This window comes from Bacillus rossius, chromosome 12 (genome assembly GCF_032445375.1).
Source record: "Bacillus rossius redtenbacheri isolate Brsri chromosome 12, Brsri_v3, whole genome shotgun sequence".
Taxonomy (NCBI): domain Eukaryota; kingdom Metazoa; phylum Arthropoda; class Insecta; order Phasmatodea; family Bacillidae; genus Bacillus; species Bacillus rossius.
Genome location: NC_086339.1, coordinates 39943274 through 39963985, shown reverse-complemented (window position 1 = coordinate 39963985; position 20712 = coordinate 39943274). Strand labels below are relative to the sequence as shown.

General features: G+C 35.6%; 1 protein-coding gene across 1 annotated transcript in view; it reads right to left on the bottom strand.

Moving 5' to 3' along the window:
- LOC134537873 (lazarillo protein-like) overlaps positions 1–16463 on the bottom strand; it is a 37417-nt gene extending 20954 nt beyond the window's left edge. The window contains exons 1-3 of the mRNA XM_063378766.1: positions 16328–16463; positions 2507–2649; positions 1478–1581 (exon numbers count right to left, since the gene is read on the bottom strand). Of these exons, the coding sequence (XP_063234836.1) occupies positions 1478–1581; positions 2507–2649; positions 16328–16444 (364 nt within the window). The 5' untranslated portion in view covers positions 16445–16463. The remainder of the gene's footprint in view (positions 1–1477; positions 1582–2506; positions 2650–16327) is intronic.
- Between the last annotated feature and the right edge of the window lie 4249 nt (positions 16464–20712).

The window sequence follows — 20712 nt, the reverse complement described above, 5'->3', positions numbered from 1 at the left end:
CAGGATTTTTTCGGGGGGGGGGGGGGGGGGGTTCTTCCAAATATTTATCGGGGGGGGGGGGGCCTTCTGATTTTTAAGAAAAACTGCATAAACACCAAAAAATAATTGTTCATAATAAACTTTTTTAAGCTTACAAACTTTTTACAGAAGAATTCTTCTATTTTTTTTTTGGCAAATTCAGTAACCACATTCTCCGGGTTGATGTGGATGTTGCAGTGGACCTTCATGAACCAACCACTGCAATTCAAATATGTTTACGTTAACTTAACAATTGGGCTGCTTGGTGACGTTCTCTCTCGTCGCTCGGTGTGAAACTTCAGAAAATGAGTTTCGAATGACATGAGAGTTCATAATATTCTTGCCTTTATTTCGGTGGGGGGGGGGGGGGTTAAACCCCCCAAATCACCCCCCCCCCCTTGGGTACGCCTATGCGCCAATGGACTTTCAGGTCAGGTTCCGTCAGGTACGTTCAATGTCCGAGCAAAGCATGTCCGTGTAGCCGCAGCTGTGCTTTTAATGTCAGCCCGTGATCTCACTTCCAAGCAGTACATAATCAGGGTGAAGCATTTCTGTAGATGTGTCATTTTTAACCAAATAACATAAGGCCATGATTTTATTTGTTTGCAATGTCGATACATTATTTCCGTATACTAAATTTAATACATTGTCTGACTATAACGTACACTTTTCACAAAAAAAAATAAACAAGCTTAAAAACTAGAGAGAGTCCAATAGATGACGAGCTTTTAGTTAATATGTACAAAACTGTTCACGGGATTTCAATAAAATTCCATTACAGCTTTTTGCTATCAAATAGCACTACAAAATGAAGGACAACAAAACTATTTTATGTTTTTTAATAAGATTTAATTATCATTACTTCTATATATGTTAGAGCTCTGTTATAATGAAAAGAAGGTCAATAATTTACTGAAAATTTTTTAAAAATTAGAATTTTTTAAGGACATATAATACTCAAAAAATCAGTTCAGGAGAAGCGTTATAAAAACATTAGTCTTTTTTTTTTTGTAAGGCATCATCTGCCAGCCATTACAAAGGATTTAATTTAATTTTCTTCTACTCACACGGCTATGCACAATGCCATGAGGTAACGGAACATCGAAATTAAAGTTGGCTGCAACCAATCGGGCGCCGACTCATTTTCATGTACTCAGTCATCCATGTGTGACGGAATCGAATTAACGACCTTTGCCACGTTAGCGTAACGTTTAAACGATTAAACGATTACGGCCACCGATTGCCAAACAACTAATTAGTAGGTATAATAAATATAAATATTTAATAGAAGCGAAGCTAAATTAAAAATTTGACGCCGATAGCTGATACTTTTTTTTTTAAGAACAAGAAATCAGGAGCTAAAACAAAACCTGGGTGTACGAACTTTTGTCAGAATGATAAAAAAATATCATATTTTATTATTGACTAGTTTTTATTTGTATTTGAACAATCAACTTACTGTCTTCTTCTCGAGGGTAGGGAATGACAAACTTGCCGTCATCTGAAGATGCGTTCTCTCTTTCCAAGGCTGTGGCAGGCGCCCAGCGGTAGGCCTCTTGTGTCCTGGAAACAGACACTTATCACAAAGTTTATGTTGCCCACTAACAACTATCTTCACTAAGCTTTAAAGTAGTTACCATATATATATAATATTGTTTTAATTAACATCACAGTTCTCAAGGATAAAGGCACAACATACTCCACTTTAGAATTTCGAAAGTAGCGTAAGACAACCTTCTAATAAGTACCATTTGCTACAAATAATTAAAACGTTCAATAAAATATAAATAAATAAATATATATATAAAGTTTTGTTTGAATGCACAGTAACTTGATACACGTTATTCTAAAGAAAGAAATAAATATTTCATTTCAAACAAAAACCCTGTAATTCTTTTGGTATTTTTTAAAACCTATAAATTAAACATCACAAAATTGTTGTCTGAAACGTACAACTTTACACGATTAAAAAAAAATCCGTGTGAAATTAATAAAAGACATTTCCTTAAAATCAACAAAAATTTATTTACTACGTTTTAAAAACTTATATAAGATACCTCATGGAATAGACGAAATATTTGATTGTACGTCCGTTGATTGCTTTCCTCATAATAATCGTCTTAATTCGATGAAAATTTCAATATGGATTTGATTTCAAAACAAGCTTTGATTTCAATAAACTAAGATGATATTATAAAGGTTTTCGTATATCGGTGTAACACTTGTAAAATAACAAAGGTAAATTAATTTATGCTGAAGTTTTAAATCCATCATCATTTTCCTCTTGTGTGCGTTTCATTTGCGTTTGCTCTGAAGGGAATTATATGCTTTGATTTTAATTATGTTATTTTGGTTAAGTTGGTCATCATGAGTGGTTAACAAGAAAGGCTGAGCATTCTCCTGGAATGGTTTCCAGGAAGCATAAATGAACCGAGGTCAAGATGGGCGAGTGCACTGCAAGAGGACGCGGTCCCCCGTGGCGGCTCACCTCTTGTCGTAGTCCGCTATCTTGTAGCTCATGTCGCCGTGCTCGTTGGCCGTGAACACCTGCTGGATGCAGGACAGCCGCCCGGGCTGGCCCTGGGCCTGCGGGAAGTCGTGCGCCTTCACCAGGTACCACTTGCCCTGGAACTGTACACCCGTCGCCTCACGGCGGCTTCCGTCGCCCCTTTTTACCAGCGGCACACTGGCCCGAAACAATGTTACACTGGGCCAAACAATGTTACACTGGCCGGAACTATGTTCCACTGGCCCAAACTATGGTACACTGGCCAAAACTATGTGGACCACGCCGACATAATGGTACAATTGACCCACATGCAGATAGGAATCTTCTGACAGTCCTGAACTCTAAAAATGCAGAAGTACAGACACAAGAAATTGCCAGAGTCCCGAAATTTCGCGGATTCCTCTGGCCTCAGGATAGAATTCAAAGTTATAGGTGTGCTCGACCCATGTTTACTTTCCCATTGGTTGATTTCTTAGCGAGAACATTTTTATCTTTGTTATTTGGCACTACCTGATTCGCTTACTTCTCTCCTAGCTGGACATCGTTGGCTCACGGTCGTAGAGGGGCGTGTCCAGATAACTGTGGTCCAATCATGAACACAGTGCGACAGTGTGGAGATTTGCATACTAGCTTGCGACTAAATGAATTCGCGAAATTTCCGTGGATCTAGAAATTGCACATTTTAATCTTAAGTCGCGTTCTTCACACAAAAGTTATTCCCCCCTTTAAATATCACAAGTCTCATAGCTACGTACATAATTAAAGGAGATGGAACCTTTATCATTTATGATATTTCTCTAATTCTTCTTTGGACTCCAATCCCAGCTACACCTAACCTGGTCTGTTGGCCTTATTTATTAAGTGAAGAATATTCCCAAGCAACTTTTAAACCAAACTGAAAAATTAATTGCTTTAATGTTACATAAAACTCTGCAAAATTTAAGTATGATCTAAGCCCTTTGAGACAATCAATGTGAACTAGCTGAGTTGTGAGCTCTCGTTAATTAAGGAATAAAAGGTAAGTCTGTGAAAGACATAAGATATTAGACAAGAAAAAAATTTCCAATATATGAAAGGACAAGTAGTATTTTTTTAAAAGTGTAATGCTATCTTACTGTTGTGAGGTAAAATAATCACGCTTAATAATAACTATTTCTCGGAATCTGGGCTGGGACCACGTCCCTTTAAATAGTTGTATGCCAGACGTTTTGTCACTTTTAAATTGAGTCAACTTCACTGTTAGAAATTACAGTAAATTTACTGACAAGAAGAATTCTCCTCAAATAAATGAAGAGTTCTTCGAACTTTCAGATGACCAGATCTTCGTATAAACTACGCCGTGTTTAGAACTTTGGTTTCCTTATAAACAGGGTAAACACACACGTGGACGTCATAAGAGTGTTCTTGCAAGTACTCAAGTTGCAAGTTACATGTTTTTTGAAGATTTGATGATGCACCAAGGTTATTCTTGTAGATCTATGCTCAATGTACGTGAACTTAGTACCCGCACGTTTACGAAAAATACGGTTTATTTACCAAGATCCCTGGATAATTTGTAACCAGGGTTATTCACCAATTTAAATTAAAATAAATGTAATAGTGATAAGCTATTAAAAGGTTTCATGTCTGGGACAATATTCACAGAGGGCCATTCAAGACCGAGGTATGATTGGTCCCTGGGGTGGTTTTGATTAGAAAATGGTCTGGCCAATCAGAATGATTTTGTAGCAGGCTTCACTGTGATTAATTCTTGGATGGTGGCAGTTCATTGTCATAGCGAAACAAAGATTGGAAGTTAGAACTTAATTTGCACCCATCTTCTGTGTGAAACTATTGGGTTGATTTTAGGTAGATTTTAAAGGACTATTGCAGTCGTTACTGTTGTGCGACGTCTAGAATATTTTACATAATTTTTAGTTTCATAATCCATTGACCCCAAAACCATCGTCACCTCAAAGTTATATATTTATATTTATGAACAAGATGACGGCCATTATTTTTTTCCAAACAAATTCCAAAACTTATTCACAAAATTAAAGTTATGGAAAATTGTGTTCGAGTTGGTAAATAAGCATAATCCGACCAAAAAGGTAGAAAATGGGAAGGTTTTTTAAAAACAGATAAATTACTATAACTACCTTAATATGACATGTATCATATCCGTATATAGTTATAATACCAACAGGAGTTGGAAGACAAAAACAATCATAACTTCATTAGTAGACACACCATTAATTACGTTAAAACTAATTGTAAGCCATTAAAATATTATCTAAAACCTTTTTGAAAAAAAAAATTTTTTGATAAGATAAATTTGCTGCAGGTGGATCAAAAAAAACTGGGCTTGAAATAAAAATTAAAGCCTAACTTCCATACTATGTACAATTATGAATCCGTTCTTGCATATGTATATCAAAACCTTCCAATATATAATCTAAAACAACTGTGCATCAATATGTTGAAAGAGCAGGTGTGAATGGACCAAAAAATTTTTTTCGTAGTATGTACACTATCAAATCTGTTTTGGTCTATTTTAAAACCTTCTAGAACTATCTAAAATCTTTTTCTATAATAAATTTTGATATGACCAAACATTATTTCAAGGGGTGGAAATAAAATAGTCGAAACTTAAAAAATAAACCTATTGTTGGTTGACTATCAAGTCAATTACAATTTATTGTGAATAATCTGAAAATTATCTAAATCTTATTGCTGAAGCACTTATTGCTGAGCCGAACTTTAACTGCAAGGGGTAAAAACAAAGGGTTATAATATAATCTAAATCTTTCTTTAATACGTATACTATAAAATTCGTCAAACGTACTGTAAATCTTACAAATATTTTTTAAAACTTGACCCAAAACACATTTTAAAATAACATTTACTAATGAAAGGAATTACATATAGTGAATAATGTTAAAAATAATAATTACTACCTAAGCATCATAGTATAAAAATCGTTTTAAGATTTTCAATTGAATTACAAACGTTAAAAATAATTTCTCCGCATGGTATGAGGGAAAAAGTTTAATCGATCATTTTTGAATAAAGGAGAACCATAGGAAAATTTGTTCACTAAGTTCTTGAACTGTTTCATATATTTCTATGACATTCTATAAGTTTAGAGAAATTACAGAATAAATATTTACTTTCAGATCTATCTACCCCCTTAGGCTTTGCCGAAAGGGATTATTTTTTATTTGTATGGGCAATTTGATAACTCTATAGCTGTAGTTAAAAATAGTTTTAACTTGATGTAAGTTTTTGTACATACGCCATTGCTAAGAACTTAGCAATGGCGTATGTCCAAAAACTTACATCAAGTCATGCACTCCCATTGCACAAATCTTTTAAAGATAACAAAATAGTTTTAGTTTAAATTGATAATTTCTACACAATACCACCAATTAAATTATTATTTTCTTTATGTGTCAGTATATTTTATTTATCGAAACCATTTTAAATTGTTTATTTTATTAATTTATTTCTTAATGTTTGCCTCCCTTATTTTCAAGACTTCAGGATTCTTTGCTGCTTATATGAACATTACGATGACATCACCAAAACCAGCTTTATTTTGTTATTTATTTAATTTTTTTTTAAATTTCAACATTTTAATCACTATTTTTGCTTGTTTTTGATAAAATAAATTACACAATAATGACACATACACATTGAACTACAATTATAGGTATTTTATTATATTGTTTGACCTTTTATCATTTGTTCTACTAATGTTTATAGACTTTGACGAAACTTCTTTATCTCTATTTAACTCCACCGCTCTTTAAATATCCTCATTTTTAAAGGTTTTTAAAATAATTGAAATTTTTCTAATACATGATGGACAAATGAGTGCTACAGAGCTAGTTTTCATAGTAGTAAAGTAATGAACTTACATAGGGAAAGATTAGGTCTTAATATTGTTTCCAGAAATCACTCAGGACAAATGCTCATTTAAAACCATTGCCGATTAGTTTCAGATTTAATGATTTTCATTCTGTAGTCGCTCTAATATTCAATTTGCATACATATGTGAACCTTAGGTTTTATTTTAAAATTATGTTTGAATTTCTTTACTTCTTTTTTAATGATATCCTTCAGAATACTTCTTGTTTATAAGTATAAATATATATTTATATAAATCAGTTTTAAATCACTTCTGACTTGTCTCAATATCTCAGATATTTTTAAAATAATCTTTGTAATTTCTATAAACAAATAATTACTAAACCATCGATTCATTAATCTCTATATTTGTCTGCTTTACCTAATTTTAAATTCGTATCTTAAAAAGGAATAATATTTTTTTTTTACTCTCATACATATTATACATTTACCAAAATATTTTAACAGAGGTACTTGTCCTGTCAGTACAAAAACAAATATTATAGGACGTAATCTGTTTTAGGCTCTTATTACGTACTTAAATATTTAAAAAAAAATTAATAACAATTTCATTACTATTTTTTTATTTATCACCATCCTAAATTTACAAAATAAACGTTATCCTATCAAATTCAAATTGGATTATTGCTTCTAGTACAAAATATTTTTAACTTATTTGAATTTGTGAACCCTTCCTTTTCATAGAACATGCCAACAGAGCTGCTTTTGATTTTTTAAGCCTTATTTGTACATAGTTTTCCTGGATTTTTTTAATATGCAGTGTCAATTTTAACACAAAAATGTGTTATTCATGTTCTTGTATTTTTAGATTATATAATGTCTAAAAGTTGTTTGTACTTTATATCTTAATGTTTTCTGTTAGGTGTTTTCTATTAACGTTTTCTCAATTAGCTCATCAGACCAAATTCTCTTCCAGCCAAACACATTTAAAAGGATTATAAGCCTAAATAAAGACATGAGTTACACACAATCAGTAATATATTGCAATGCCATATCAAGTCGTTATGTTTTTCTCTGGACGAGATTCAAATTTATGCTATAAAATTTTACATGACGCTATAAGCTTATGTTTTCTATAGTTAAGTGGTTTCGTGGATTACCTGATACAATCTCTGTTTTACGCAAATATAGTGGGAATAAGTTGAACAATATTTTTTGGTTTCCCTCATAGTGGAAAACGTTTTGCCATTCAGTATTCGTACATATATACATTTCCATTTTTAATATATTCCAGATATGTTTAATACATGTAACTTGTGTATTCCTAAGCAAAGTTATAGTCATACATTATAGTCTCCGAGATGGTCCTAAAAATGATATTCCTCAGAAGTACAATAATTATTGTGTTGCACGCGTGTTTAAAGGTGCAAAGTTGTTTTTTTTTACTGTAAATAACATTTAGGGCACAGTCTCTTTCATTGTGCATTATCTTAAAATGGTATAAATTCATGCCAATGTCGATAAACATAATTACTTGCGTGAAATTTTATAGTAGTAAAATTACTTTTGATAAATATTTCCTGAGTAAATTTGAGAACCAACAACAAACGCAAGCCCTATTTTGATACACTGAAAGTATAATTCCTTATATAACAGTAATTATAAAGAAATTGAAGTAACAATTTGTGGTTTAAGGAATCAACTAGAAGATTGATTTTATATTTATATTTTGAAAAATGTATTCCAGTTGGTTCTCTAAGTAATTATTTACCTGTAACAGATTTGTGACAATAATAACGAAAATAACATATAATTCACTACTCTCTCACCATAATTATTTACTTGAATAACTATTTTATTGAGTCCGAAACGATGAGCATGGAACTGTAAATTTACTTGAATAAAGACGGCCATGAACTTTCCTAGAGTTATCTTAATAGCTTCTATCAGTTTCGGTTTCAATTAAAGTTCATTCAGGCTTGCGTCCATTCACTTAATTAACGCTGTGTCACGATACTACCAAATGTGTTTACCACTGTTCGGAATGAATGGACGAAACTTTGGACTTGCTCTCATTCATCAACCCACGAGTCTGTAAACACAGCTCACACTTGACCTTTCGTATCACAAATATCAATTTCAACACTAACAACTTAGATTATCAGTCGTTCAATGACCAAAGTTGTTGCGCAAGACCACTACCCTTATTCTTCACGGGTTTACAATATGGGAACATTTCATCAGCACTGCCTCCTCGCACAGAGGCTTCGGCACTATTATTTGGTGAGTTTCGCCATATAATAAATCACACATTAACTAAGCACGTTATTTTTTAAACTTATTGTACTAGAACTCTATCCTTGCTCAACAAAGGAGAAGTTCACAAGCTGGCAGAAGCAATTTTTGTAATTTTTCCCTCATTTTTTTTTTTTTTTTAATTATTTTTGTGATTATCCGATATTAAGGAAAACGTGCGTTAGTTTCCTACGTGTGCTCCTGATTATTCATGTCATTATTTGGATGGTATTCTTCGTGTGCTCATTATTATTCTTATCGAGATCTGCTGATATTCTCCCAGTGCTTCTGGTTATTTTTGAAAATTGATCTCTGTACGAGTTTTTTTTTTTTTACTTAACAAGTCACGCCATTTTATTTTGAGTTACATTTAAATTATGAATTTCTACTAACATAATTATTACTAAAAAAAATTTTATTGTTTGGAATTCAAACAAGAAACATCCATTACTGCGTCAAATAATATGGCATGAGACAGCTGAGAAGCACTAACATGCAAGACGAACTACCTTCTCCTTGATGTCTAGCGAAGCCATTCTTCTTTTTGCGATCGTTAGTGAGCATCCCGGCATCCAACATAAAATAAATAAATAATATTTACCTACATGCAACACGTGGCGTCATTTGTTGGCAAGAATCGGGACTACTTACAAGTTCCTTTTTATGAGATAAATTAACTCTCGCAGCTGAATGGAGTCAGAGACATTTGGAGCCAAGTAGTCTCGTATCCTGTTGAAGCCTTGTAGTCCAGTAGTTTCGCAGCTTCGTAGCCCCATAGTCTAGCAGCCAAAAAACAGCAAAGCCTAAGACAGCTGGAGCCTAAGACCGATTGATCCAATGACCGATGGTGCTAATGGTCGTTGGAGCCAATGACTGTTGGAGCCAATGACTGTTGGCGCCGATGAGCCAAAAGACTGCGGAGTCAATGCCTGTTGGAGGTATTATATGCTATTGTAAACTCGCCGATCGCACGCATCCTACTGTGTTAAATATTCGTGAAAATTTACGTCCTATTCGTTACCTGTACGTAGACAAGACTGTAGTATCATATTCTATTGATGGGACAGAGTCAATCTGATGAGATCGTATTTTACCAAGTTGACTTTTCGTCCAAATGCGCTTGCTTTTTTTCGAATATGCTTCTGGTCAAGTTAGATCAAAAAATGCAAATAAAATCAGTTGAAGCTAAATGAAGATAGAGTAGTGGAGCACTTAGAGCAATTGGAGCACTAGGACCAATTGGAGCAGTTGGTGCTTTGGAGCACTTGGAGCTGTTGGCCAAATTTTCAATTGGAGCATTGGAGCACTTGCAATTTTGGAGCAATCGGAGCAGTTGGGGCTTTTGGAGCAATTGTAGCACTTAGAGCTATTGGAGCAGTTAGATATTTCGAGGTCTTGGAGCATTGGAGCATTGGAGCTCTGGGAGCAATTGGAGCTTTATAACTCTTGGAGCACTTGGAGCATTCGTATTCCTGTGACGATATATATCAAAGCTCATAGAATTTGTCCATATGTGCTTCATTTTTTAATGTACTTTTTTAATGATGTGCTATTTTAAGAAACTGTTTCCATTTTGTCGATGAGTATAGTATAGTTAAGTCTGAGTATAGTTAAGTATGAGTATATTTAAGACTGTCCTCAGGGTATGATTGGCCTCATGGTTCGGATACGACTGGTTTATTGGCGTGATAAAAAAAAACCTTTTTAAAATGATGGTCGCATTTCGGTGAATGAAATCTCTTGGTTCGGAGACGCTTGGCCTATGCGTATGATTTTGTACATGAACTGTTTAAAATGTTCGCCAAGTATCGACGAAAAATTACCTCTTGTCTAATGATTGGATGTGTTTCACCAACTACTGGATGCGCCTGGCTCGGCCACTGGTCGTGCCTTGATGCTGACTGGACATGCCTAGCTGATAACTGGGCATGTCGGCCACAAACTGAATGCACCTGGACGCTGATTGCGTGCCGGGCTACTGAATAGGAAAGGCTTAACTACCAATTGGATACGTCTTGTTAAATACTGGATGTGCTTTTCTGACCATTGAATATATGTACGTGCTGGCCCCAGACTGGAGGTATCTAGCCAACAACTACTGGATGTGCCTGGCCACTAACTGATCGTGTTAGCCTGACCTCAATCTGGAAGTGCCTAACCAACTGGACGTGTCTAGCCAACACCCTGAATACGGCTGTACGCTAAATACATGCCTGACCATTGAATATACATGCCTGGCCAACATCTGGACACGCCTTGCCACCTACTGGATGCGGCTGACCGTCAAATACGTGCCTGACCACTAACTGATTGTGTTATCCTGACCTCAATCTGGACGTGCCTAACCAACTGGACATGTCTAGCCAACACCCTGAATACGGCTGTACGCTAAATACATGCCTGACCACTGAATATACATGCCTGGCCAACGACTGGACACGCCTTGCCACCTACTGGACGTGGCTGACCGTCAAGTACGTGCCTGACCACTAACTGATCGTGTTAGCCTGACCTCAATCTGGACGTGCCTAACCAACTGGACATGTCTAGCCAACACCCTGACTATGGCTGTACGGTAAATACATGCCTGACCATTGAATATACATGCCTGGCCAACATCTGGACACGCCTTGCCACCTACTGGATGCGGCTGACCGTCAAATACGTGCCTGACCACTAACTGATTGTGTTATCCTGACCTCAATCTGGACGTGCCTAACCAACTGGACATGTCTAGCCAACACCCTGAATACGGCTGTACGCTAAATACATGCCTGACCACTGAATATACATGCCTGGCCAACATCTGGACACGCATTGCCACCTACTGGACGTGGCTGACCGTCAAGTACGTGCCTGACCACTAACTGATCGTGTTAGCCTGACCTCAATCTGGACGTGCCTAACCAACTGGACATGTCTAGCCAACACCCTAACTATGGCTGTACGCTAAATACATGCCTGACCATTGAATATACATGCCTGGCCAACATCTGGACACGCCTTGCCACCTACTGGACGTGGCTGACCGTCAAGTACGTGCCTGACCACTAACTGATCGTGTTAGCCTGACCTCAATCTGGACGTGCCTAACCAACTGGACATGTCTAGCCAACACCCTGACTATGGCTGTACGCTAAATACATGCCTGACCATTGAATATACATGCCTGGCCAACATCTGGACACGCCTTGCCACCTACTGGATGCGGCTGACCGTCAAATACGTGCCTGACCACGGACTGAATGTGCCTAACCACCGACTGGATGCACCTGGCCGCCTATTACGTGCTTGGCTACTGAATAGACATGCCTGGTAAATCAAATGTTATGTATAAACTGACTCGAAAACACGCGCGAAGGCATGCAAATGCCTCGCTTCGCCTTCTAAGAAGACTGTAGAAATCGAGAAAAGTTAGTAATTTACTTGTTTGCGTTTGTAGAATTTATGTAATAATGTTTGACGTGACAACGTCTAATAAATCGATAAAGGCCGGCTGCACGCACGAAAAAGTGACCCGTTACGCACATTGTCCCGTTTTTCTGTGTCCCGTTACGCTCATTTTATATTGCTCCTTGCTAACCTGAACCTCCTAGCATTGCGACCGAGTCCATGGCGTAATTCTGTTTTCATGCATTTCAATGTAACATTTTCATTGCTCTTTGCTAACCCGTTCCTCCTGGCATTGATGCAGAGTCCGTGGCGCAAATATCTCTTTTCCACTCGATTGGAACAACCATAGATTTGACTTTTTCGAGGCACATTAAACTTGAAACACTCCCATTCGTTTCCTACTTTTCCTATCATCGTCCTATCCTTAACAGAAAAACACAGATTGAAAGAAGTTAAGTAGTAAACATATATAAAAGTTATAGTTAAAATAATCTCTTCGTTAAAGTAATAAACATATTTGAATTAATGAGTGCAAATAAAAGTAAATTTATCAATTAAATTGTAGATTTCATTTCACTCCTTCTCTGTATCCATGCAAAATAGTGATAATTCAATAAAAATGATTCAATTTTATTCATAAAAGTATGCAATCATTTTATCAATGTTTTGTTATGACGTCACGTTAAACAATCGTCCGTAAACCGACTTTACAGACAACCAATATTTTTTTATTTGATTGTGTGTTGCTTTATTCCTCGAACCTGTAACCTATATGATAATTTTAATGAAATTAGTATGCTTTTACCTGAAATTATATTGTTTTGCATCAATAAAGAATAGAACCGAGGACGGATATCGTTGGAATCATTCATTATTTTAATAAGAGTTTTTTATGAATTTTGGATTTTTCCCGCATTTCTAGGTTAATAATTATGAATTTTCAAGATGAAGGTCATAACGGCTTACTGGAGGCTAGTATACGAGGAACTTAAGCCTATTTTAGTGTTTTGAACGTGATGTATCAAATATATATATTTAACATAAAATTTAATTTTTTACTTCACCCAGGGTTCGAACCAAGGTCCGGTATCGACCGAATCAGTCAGTATATTAATAGAAAATTTATTTGATGAATTGGGAATTTTTCCGGAATTGCTAACTAAATAACTACGTTTTTCCAGGATGGCACCCAAATGTCAAGATGTCCGGTGCCACAGTAATAATAAATGATTACTTCACTAAAGTAGGTAAAAATTAAACTTACATGGTGGTAGCACACTCTAGAAGACGAGAAGAAGAAGGTGGCCTCCAGCAGATGAAAACAAGATGGCGGACGTGACGTCATACTAGCTGTTCATATATACCTTGGAATTAGTGGTAGGAGGTCTATCTGCGGGTGGCTTCCGTAGACGAAGGACTGTATTTTTTTTGCTCACTCCGGGTTCGAACCAAGTATGTAAGTGTGTGTTTTTAATAATATTTTATTAATTTTTAATGAATTAATTTTGTTTATAAATTTTCCAGTTTTTCGCAATAGTATCTGATAATTATTACTGATTTTCAAGATGGCGGATGTAATTCCATAATATAAGATTGCGGATATGACGCCATAATATAAGATGGCCAAGGTTTTTATATAATTTGTTACTATTTTTTATAAAAAGTAAAATATTTCCGGATTTTCTAGCATAAAAAATACGGATTTTCACGATGGCAAATTTAACGTAAATTGCAACAATGTTTTTAAAAATTAATTTATTAAATTTTATTAATTAATTACGGACAATCAATATGGCGGCCGTAACGAAAATAGCAACTGTTACGTATTAATACAAGATGTCGTCGTGACGTGGATTCTCAAGCCTCAATAAAGACATTTCAAGCCTTTGGCATTTTTGAGGACTCAAACGGGTAATTTTCCCTCGAAACAGGAATTTTCGGCTCGAAGTAGAGACATTTTTAATTTTTCAAAATTTTTCTAATTTTTCTGCGGGATTTTTTCTTAAAAAAACTGGAAAATTTGGAAGATTTAGGAGAATGTTGGCCATATTTGAGGTCATTTTGGGTAAGTTTGGGCTAATTTTGAAGGTCAAGGTCATACAATATGGTTGCCGTGACGTCACAATCCAAGATGGCGGTCGGAGGAAAAAATTGCAAACAATCATCAATCTACAGCCTGATGCCTATCCCAGGAGCGGCTATCCTACACTACTGACCTACAGTAAGGAATCAGCACAGGAACCATGGAGAACCAAAATCAGGACTGCCATAGAAGAATTGTATCTTGCGCACAATTGCGCATGAGACTTACACTAGGATTTGATGTGCACACAGAAATATCATATTCAGCTGTTGAAGACACAAAAAAAATTGGTTGTCTGTAAAGTCGGTTTACGGACGATAGTTTAACGTGACGTCATAACAAAACATTAATTAAATAATTGCATACTTTTATTAATAAAATTGAATAATTTTTATTGAATTATCACTATTTTGTATGGATACAAAGAAGGAGTGAAATGAAATTTACAATTTAATTGATAAATGTACTTTTCTTTGCACTTATTAATTCAAATATGTTTATTACTTTACCGAACAGATTATTTTAAATATAAAGTTTATACATGTTTACTATTTAACATCTCCCTATCTGTGTTATTCTGTTAAGGATAGGACGATGATAGGAAAAGTAGGAAACGAATGGGAGTGTTTCAAGTTTAATGTGCCTCGAAAAAGTCAAATCGATGGTTGTTCCATCGAGTGGAAGAGAGATAGATGCGGCGCAAGCGTACAATGAGCGTAACGGGACAATGTGCGTAGCGGGACAATGAGTCATCCTTTTTCGTGCGTGAAGCCGGCGTTCATCGATTTATTAGACGTTGTCACGTCAAAAATATGTGCTAATGTTAAGAAAATTTTATTACAAAATACACAGGTATTTGTTAAAGTTATCTAATGCAAAGTAGTAATTCGATGTGAAATTAATTTTTTGCTTGACTATATTTATAAAAATGCATTATGAATAAATTTTTAGACGCTCGAACATACAAAGAGCTATGAGGATTATTAACATCAACAATGTCCCAGGTGCGTCCGCCATCACAAGTGTGTGTGGAAAATAAGCCGTTCAATGTAAGGCACAAAAACGTGTCAAGCTTGCGTGCTTCCCAGATTTGTCATTAGTTCGCGTTACGACCTTCTCGGCCACGACTGTGATAACTAGCCGTGAAGAAGAGGAGAATGTTGCAGACGGTGAGTAGATTGGTTTACTGGGGGTAGTCTCGTCCCGTTTACCCACAGCTATTCATTCTTTCAGTTCACCATTAGCATCTCACCAACCCTCATCAACTGGATGAGACATCAGGAGGTAGCTGAAGGTGCCATATTGGTTTGAACGGAGTTGACAACATAAAATTTATTTTTGTTTAACATTATTATTTTTTGTCGCCATAATCAAACATTAAAATATTCATAAAGATAATAACAGTTCCTTAAGACTGTTTTATAAGGAAAAAAATTAGTAAACGCTAATGACTTCAAAGGAAAAACATTCTGTAGCAGCCAGTCCCTCTGATTTATTTATTTATTTATTTATTTATCGCCTTATTTGAAGTGGCGAAGTTAAGGCGTACCGCCTTGCCTTACACTTAACCACATAGGCTACATCTTTACTAACTAGGTACGTGCAAAGTAAACCTGATAAATGTTATAGCCTACACGTACCAAAAGTTGTCACAAATACATTTAAATAAACATGTCAGTACACACATGAAAATGAAACTTCAGACCTTATATTATTATTATTATTGTGTGCTACGACGTAACGAAGGAAAATGGGGGATATCTAACGAAAGTAAATGTTGAAACCAAGATGGCGATCTTGGCTTCCCCTCACAGCTGCTCTCTGCGAGATCCTGCCCGTGGCGACCGAGCTCGAGTGGGGAAGATATCTTTTCACAGACGAGAACGCCAAAACCTGAAGTTCCCCGAAGTTCATGCTTTTTTTTTTATCGTATCTTTTATGTAGCTATCCTAACCAAATCAACCGTCCGCAATGTTTTTAAGTATTTATAATGTAGCTAACCTAACCTAATTGAACATTAGTATGTATCCTTTTATCAACGCCGCCATATTTATTTACAATGAACAAATAAAAAAAATCCGAAGATGCACGATCGGAGGTTTGGCTCTCTCGTCTGTGAAGAGAAGTATTCCCGCTCGAGCGGGAGGTGTGAAGGGGAAGGGGGATGGAGGAGCACTCACCGCGTAGGCGTCGAAGTCCGGCGTGGCGGGCTTGTCGGGGCAGGCGGCGAACTCGACGGCCGAGCAGCGCGCGACCGCGGCGAGCAGCAGCAGCAGCAGCAGCAGCAGCAGCAGCATGTCTGCATGTCTGCGCGGCGGCAGCCAGGCCGAGTCGCGAGACGCCTCTCCCCCCTCCCCCCACCAACTCCAGGGGGCGTCGCGACCCGCCGGCGCCGAGCCCCGCCGGCCCGGCGGCGCACAGTCTGCGGGGGAACAACCACGCATCTCCCCGGCCGCTCCACACACTGCCACACATCCGCGTGTTCTTCCCTAATCGATTTTTGTTTTCGTGACGTGACAACGTCTTATATATCGATGAACTCCGGCTGCACGCACGAAAAAGTGTGTCCCGTTACGCACATTGTCCCGTTACGCTGTGTCCCGTTAAGCTCATTGTTCCGTTAAGCTGTGTTCCGTTACGCCGTCGGCGAGTTCAGTAATAATGGGTTATGTTACAATTGACTAAAAAAAATTATGGTGATTCATATAATTGAGATGATAGATATTTGATTACAGTTTATTCATATGAAAACTTGTTCATAATTATATTTAAACTTTATAGCTAAACGCCAGTTATTTTTTTTTTTAATTAATTACAAGTCATCTACACGTGAACTGTTTCGTCGACTGTTTATAAAGTGAAGTGAAAAGTTAATGTGGTTTTCATTGCTTATTAAAACAACAATTTCGACAATAAAGGTTAATTATTCTTGCATTTAAAAATCTGATTACTAGTATAATTTCAAGTATTTATTCTTTTATTATTAAAATTAAAATGATTCAATTTTATTCATAAAGGTATGCCATCATTCCATCAATGTTTTGTTATGACGTCACGTTAAACTATCGTCCGTAAACCGACTTTACAGACAACCAATTTTTTATGACGTGATAACGTCTTATAAATCGATGAACGTCGGCTGCACGCACACGAAAAAGTATGACTCATTGTCACTTTTCCGCCTGAGCCTAGCGTGCAAGAAACCGGCCAACCTCTGTGCGAGAAAATCTTCTATAATATAAAACAGGTTAAGGCGAGGCTTTTTAAAAGCAGCAATTTAAAAAAAGTTAACTTATTTGTCCAATTTCGTCATTTAAAATTAACAATTTATTGACATTAATTTAATTTTAGTTTTATTTCTATAACTAATTGTTCGTGATTATATTTAAACAAAATATTTTAATTAAATTTGCCAAAAATTGTAAATAATATTTGAAAATTAAAAATAATGCAATTTTTGATCAATGTTTTCTTATGACGTTATCACGTAAAATTACCGTTCGTAAACCGACTTCACAGACAACCCGTTTTTTTATTCAGAAATCGATCTGATTTATAAAACTATTATTTTATTCCATTCGAAGCATTCAAGTGCATCGTTTGCTAGGTTTTTTTCTTATAAGAAAATAAAATAAATATCTCTGAAGAGTTAGATTCAAGTCTACAAGGAGTTAAAAACGCTCCACAAGGATCCGTCGCTTTTTTTAATCGAATTACATCTTCGGCTTCGAACTCGGTATATTTTTATAAATATTATTTAACAATATTAATTATATATTTTTGTAAGTTTTTAAATTATTTTTACGATAAAATCGGATAATAATTATGGATTTTAGATTTTAGCAGTAGAAAAAAATTGCAACAATGAAGATATAATTCTAAAGGGTATCCGTAACTAAAAGTGCAATAATAAAGACATATACAACCATGATGGCTTAGAGCGCCAACATGACAGGTAATTTCATCCGCTATTGGGAATTTTAATATTTTCTAAGACAAATTTCTTTTGAAGCATTTCGAATTTTCAATTTTTTTTTTTTTTAGGAATAAAATTTGAAATTTAATCTCAAAAAGGTAACTATCCTCTCAAAATAGGAAAATTTCTAGGAATTTTGAGTCATTTCTTAGGAATTTTGTTGAAATTTGACACCAAGACTACCACCGTGACGTCACAATCCAAGATGGCAATTCAAAGTGATAATTATTTAATTTAAAATCTAAGTCACCGCATTTTTACCACTAAGGGGTTTAATTTCGCACAATCATAAATTTTGGTTAATAGTATTGGAATTGTTTTTGGTTACTACTGAATCACTATTCTAATGCTTAATAGATCCGATGATATATGTTATTTTTAAACCTTATTTACACCTTTTCGCCCCATAGGGGTTAAATTTTACAAAATGTTAAAATTTTGGATTATTAATTTTCAGTTATTTATTATTGGTACCCAATATATTTTCCAATGCTTAATTATATTCGGAGATACAATTATCTTTTTTAAACTGAGGCCACTTGAGGCGGCCTCAGTTGTCTTGGTTATTATTATTTTTATTTTGCGTAAAGTTTATTCTAAGATAATTTAATTTTTATAACACTTTTTATGTCCTTATCTTAATATATATAAATCTCGTGTCACAATGTTTGTCCTCAATGGACTCCTAAACCACTTAACCGATTATAATAAAATTCGCACACCATGTGCAGTTCGATCCAACTTGAGAGATAGGATAGTTTAAATCTCAAATTATAGTCGCAATTTTAATTTATTGCTATTTATTTGTCTGTTATTATTTGACAGTCACAATTATCTGTTAACTCCAAATGATTCAAACAGATGTCGATACCTTTCGACTGGGTTGAGTAAGTAATGAATAGATGGCGCTGCTATGGTAAATCTACGAACGTGTCATATAAGCTACTTTTTAAATTTTTGGTGTTAGCATGTTACTTAGACTGAAGCCCAGTCCAGAATGTGCAGTCGGCAGTTGGCAGTCGGCAGTTGGCAGTCGTGCAGTCGGCAGTCCGCAGTCGTATAACAGCCACGCCATGTTCACAATAGACGGCAGTTTGCAGTCGGGGACATAGAAAACAGAGGGAGGTCGGGGAGGCTACGCATTTCGGCTAGCTTTCTACCAAAGAATTACTACCAAGTTGTATGCATACAAATATACATATATTTCACAATTCGAAATCAATAGCCGAGGTAGGTATTGTTTGATTCGTCAGTGTAAATAAAACAAGTGAAAATGACACGTAGCTGATCAAAAGTAAATAAGTAGGGATCTTTCTAGTCTATTGTCGCCGCTACTACAAATGTCTAAAATTCGTTTGGTATGGGTACAGCAAATTATAGACTTTGTTTTTACATGTGCTTTATATTAGCTTCACCTGTATGTTTGTTTGTCTGTCCGTCTGTAACTCTTTCGACTAAGAGTGAGTGACTGATCACTGTAAAATGTCCCACCAATTTCATTACGTTCGTTAGCCGAGCGGTCTAAGGCGCGCGATTTCTGTGACGTTTGCTTTCGGAATCGGCGATCGTTGGTTCTACTCCCGGCCACGCCGAAAAAAAAAAGTGTTTCCCCCCCCGGTAAATTCTAAGATTATATCCATACATCTAACTGTAAATGATTCGGAGAGACTTTACAATTTCTTTGTGACGTTGCAACTCCAAATAGTTATCTCAGATGGTAATAGGTAGTGTCGGTAACTCATTTCCCTATGATAATTATACATAAATATAGTTTAAAAAACAAAAAAAAACATGCTTTTAAAGAATATCAAACTAAAAAGTTAAAAATAAATATAGTTTAAAAAACTAAAGAAACATGCTTTTAAAGATTATCAAACTAAAAAGTAAAAAATAATTTTAAAATTTAATTTATGACAATAGTATATAAGCAATACTAGTATAAATGAGGAAAAAGCATGGGGCGCTTAATATACAAAAAATATGGCACAAAGCGCCTCAAGCTTTTTTCTCGTTTATACTAGTATTGCTTATATACTATTGTCATAAATTAAATTTTAAAATTATTTTTTACTTTTTAGTTTGATAATCTTTAAAAGCATGTTTCTTTAGTTTTTTAAACTATATTTATTTAGATCGTATAGCCACGGCCTTTAATGCACTAGGTCAATTAAAAGTTCGTGATTGATTTCTTCCATGCCAAAAATATTCCAAAATACACTAAAAACGCATGTACATATAGCTGTGTTTACAAAACTCTTCTTTATCCCGTATATATATACACATATATATACACACACACGAAATGACGTCGACAAAATACTGCGATCTGATTGGCTAGCAGACAACTTGCAGTCGAGCAGTCGGCAGTCCAAGATTAAGTTTGGCGATCGCCGACTGCAGAATTGCCGACTGCCGACTGCTCGACTGCTCATTGAGAAGTTTGAAAAGGATATGCGTATATTAATATCCGACTGCACGACTGCGAACTGCAGACTGCCGACTGCCGACTGCACATTCTGGACTGGGCTTGAAGTGTAAATTGAATTCATATTATAATGAAGATAATACAGTGAAATTAATCCTGTTTTT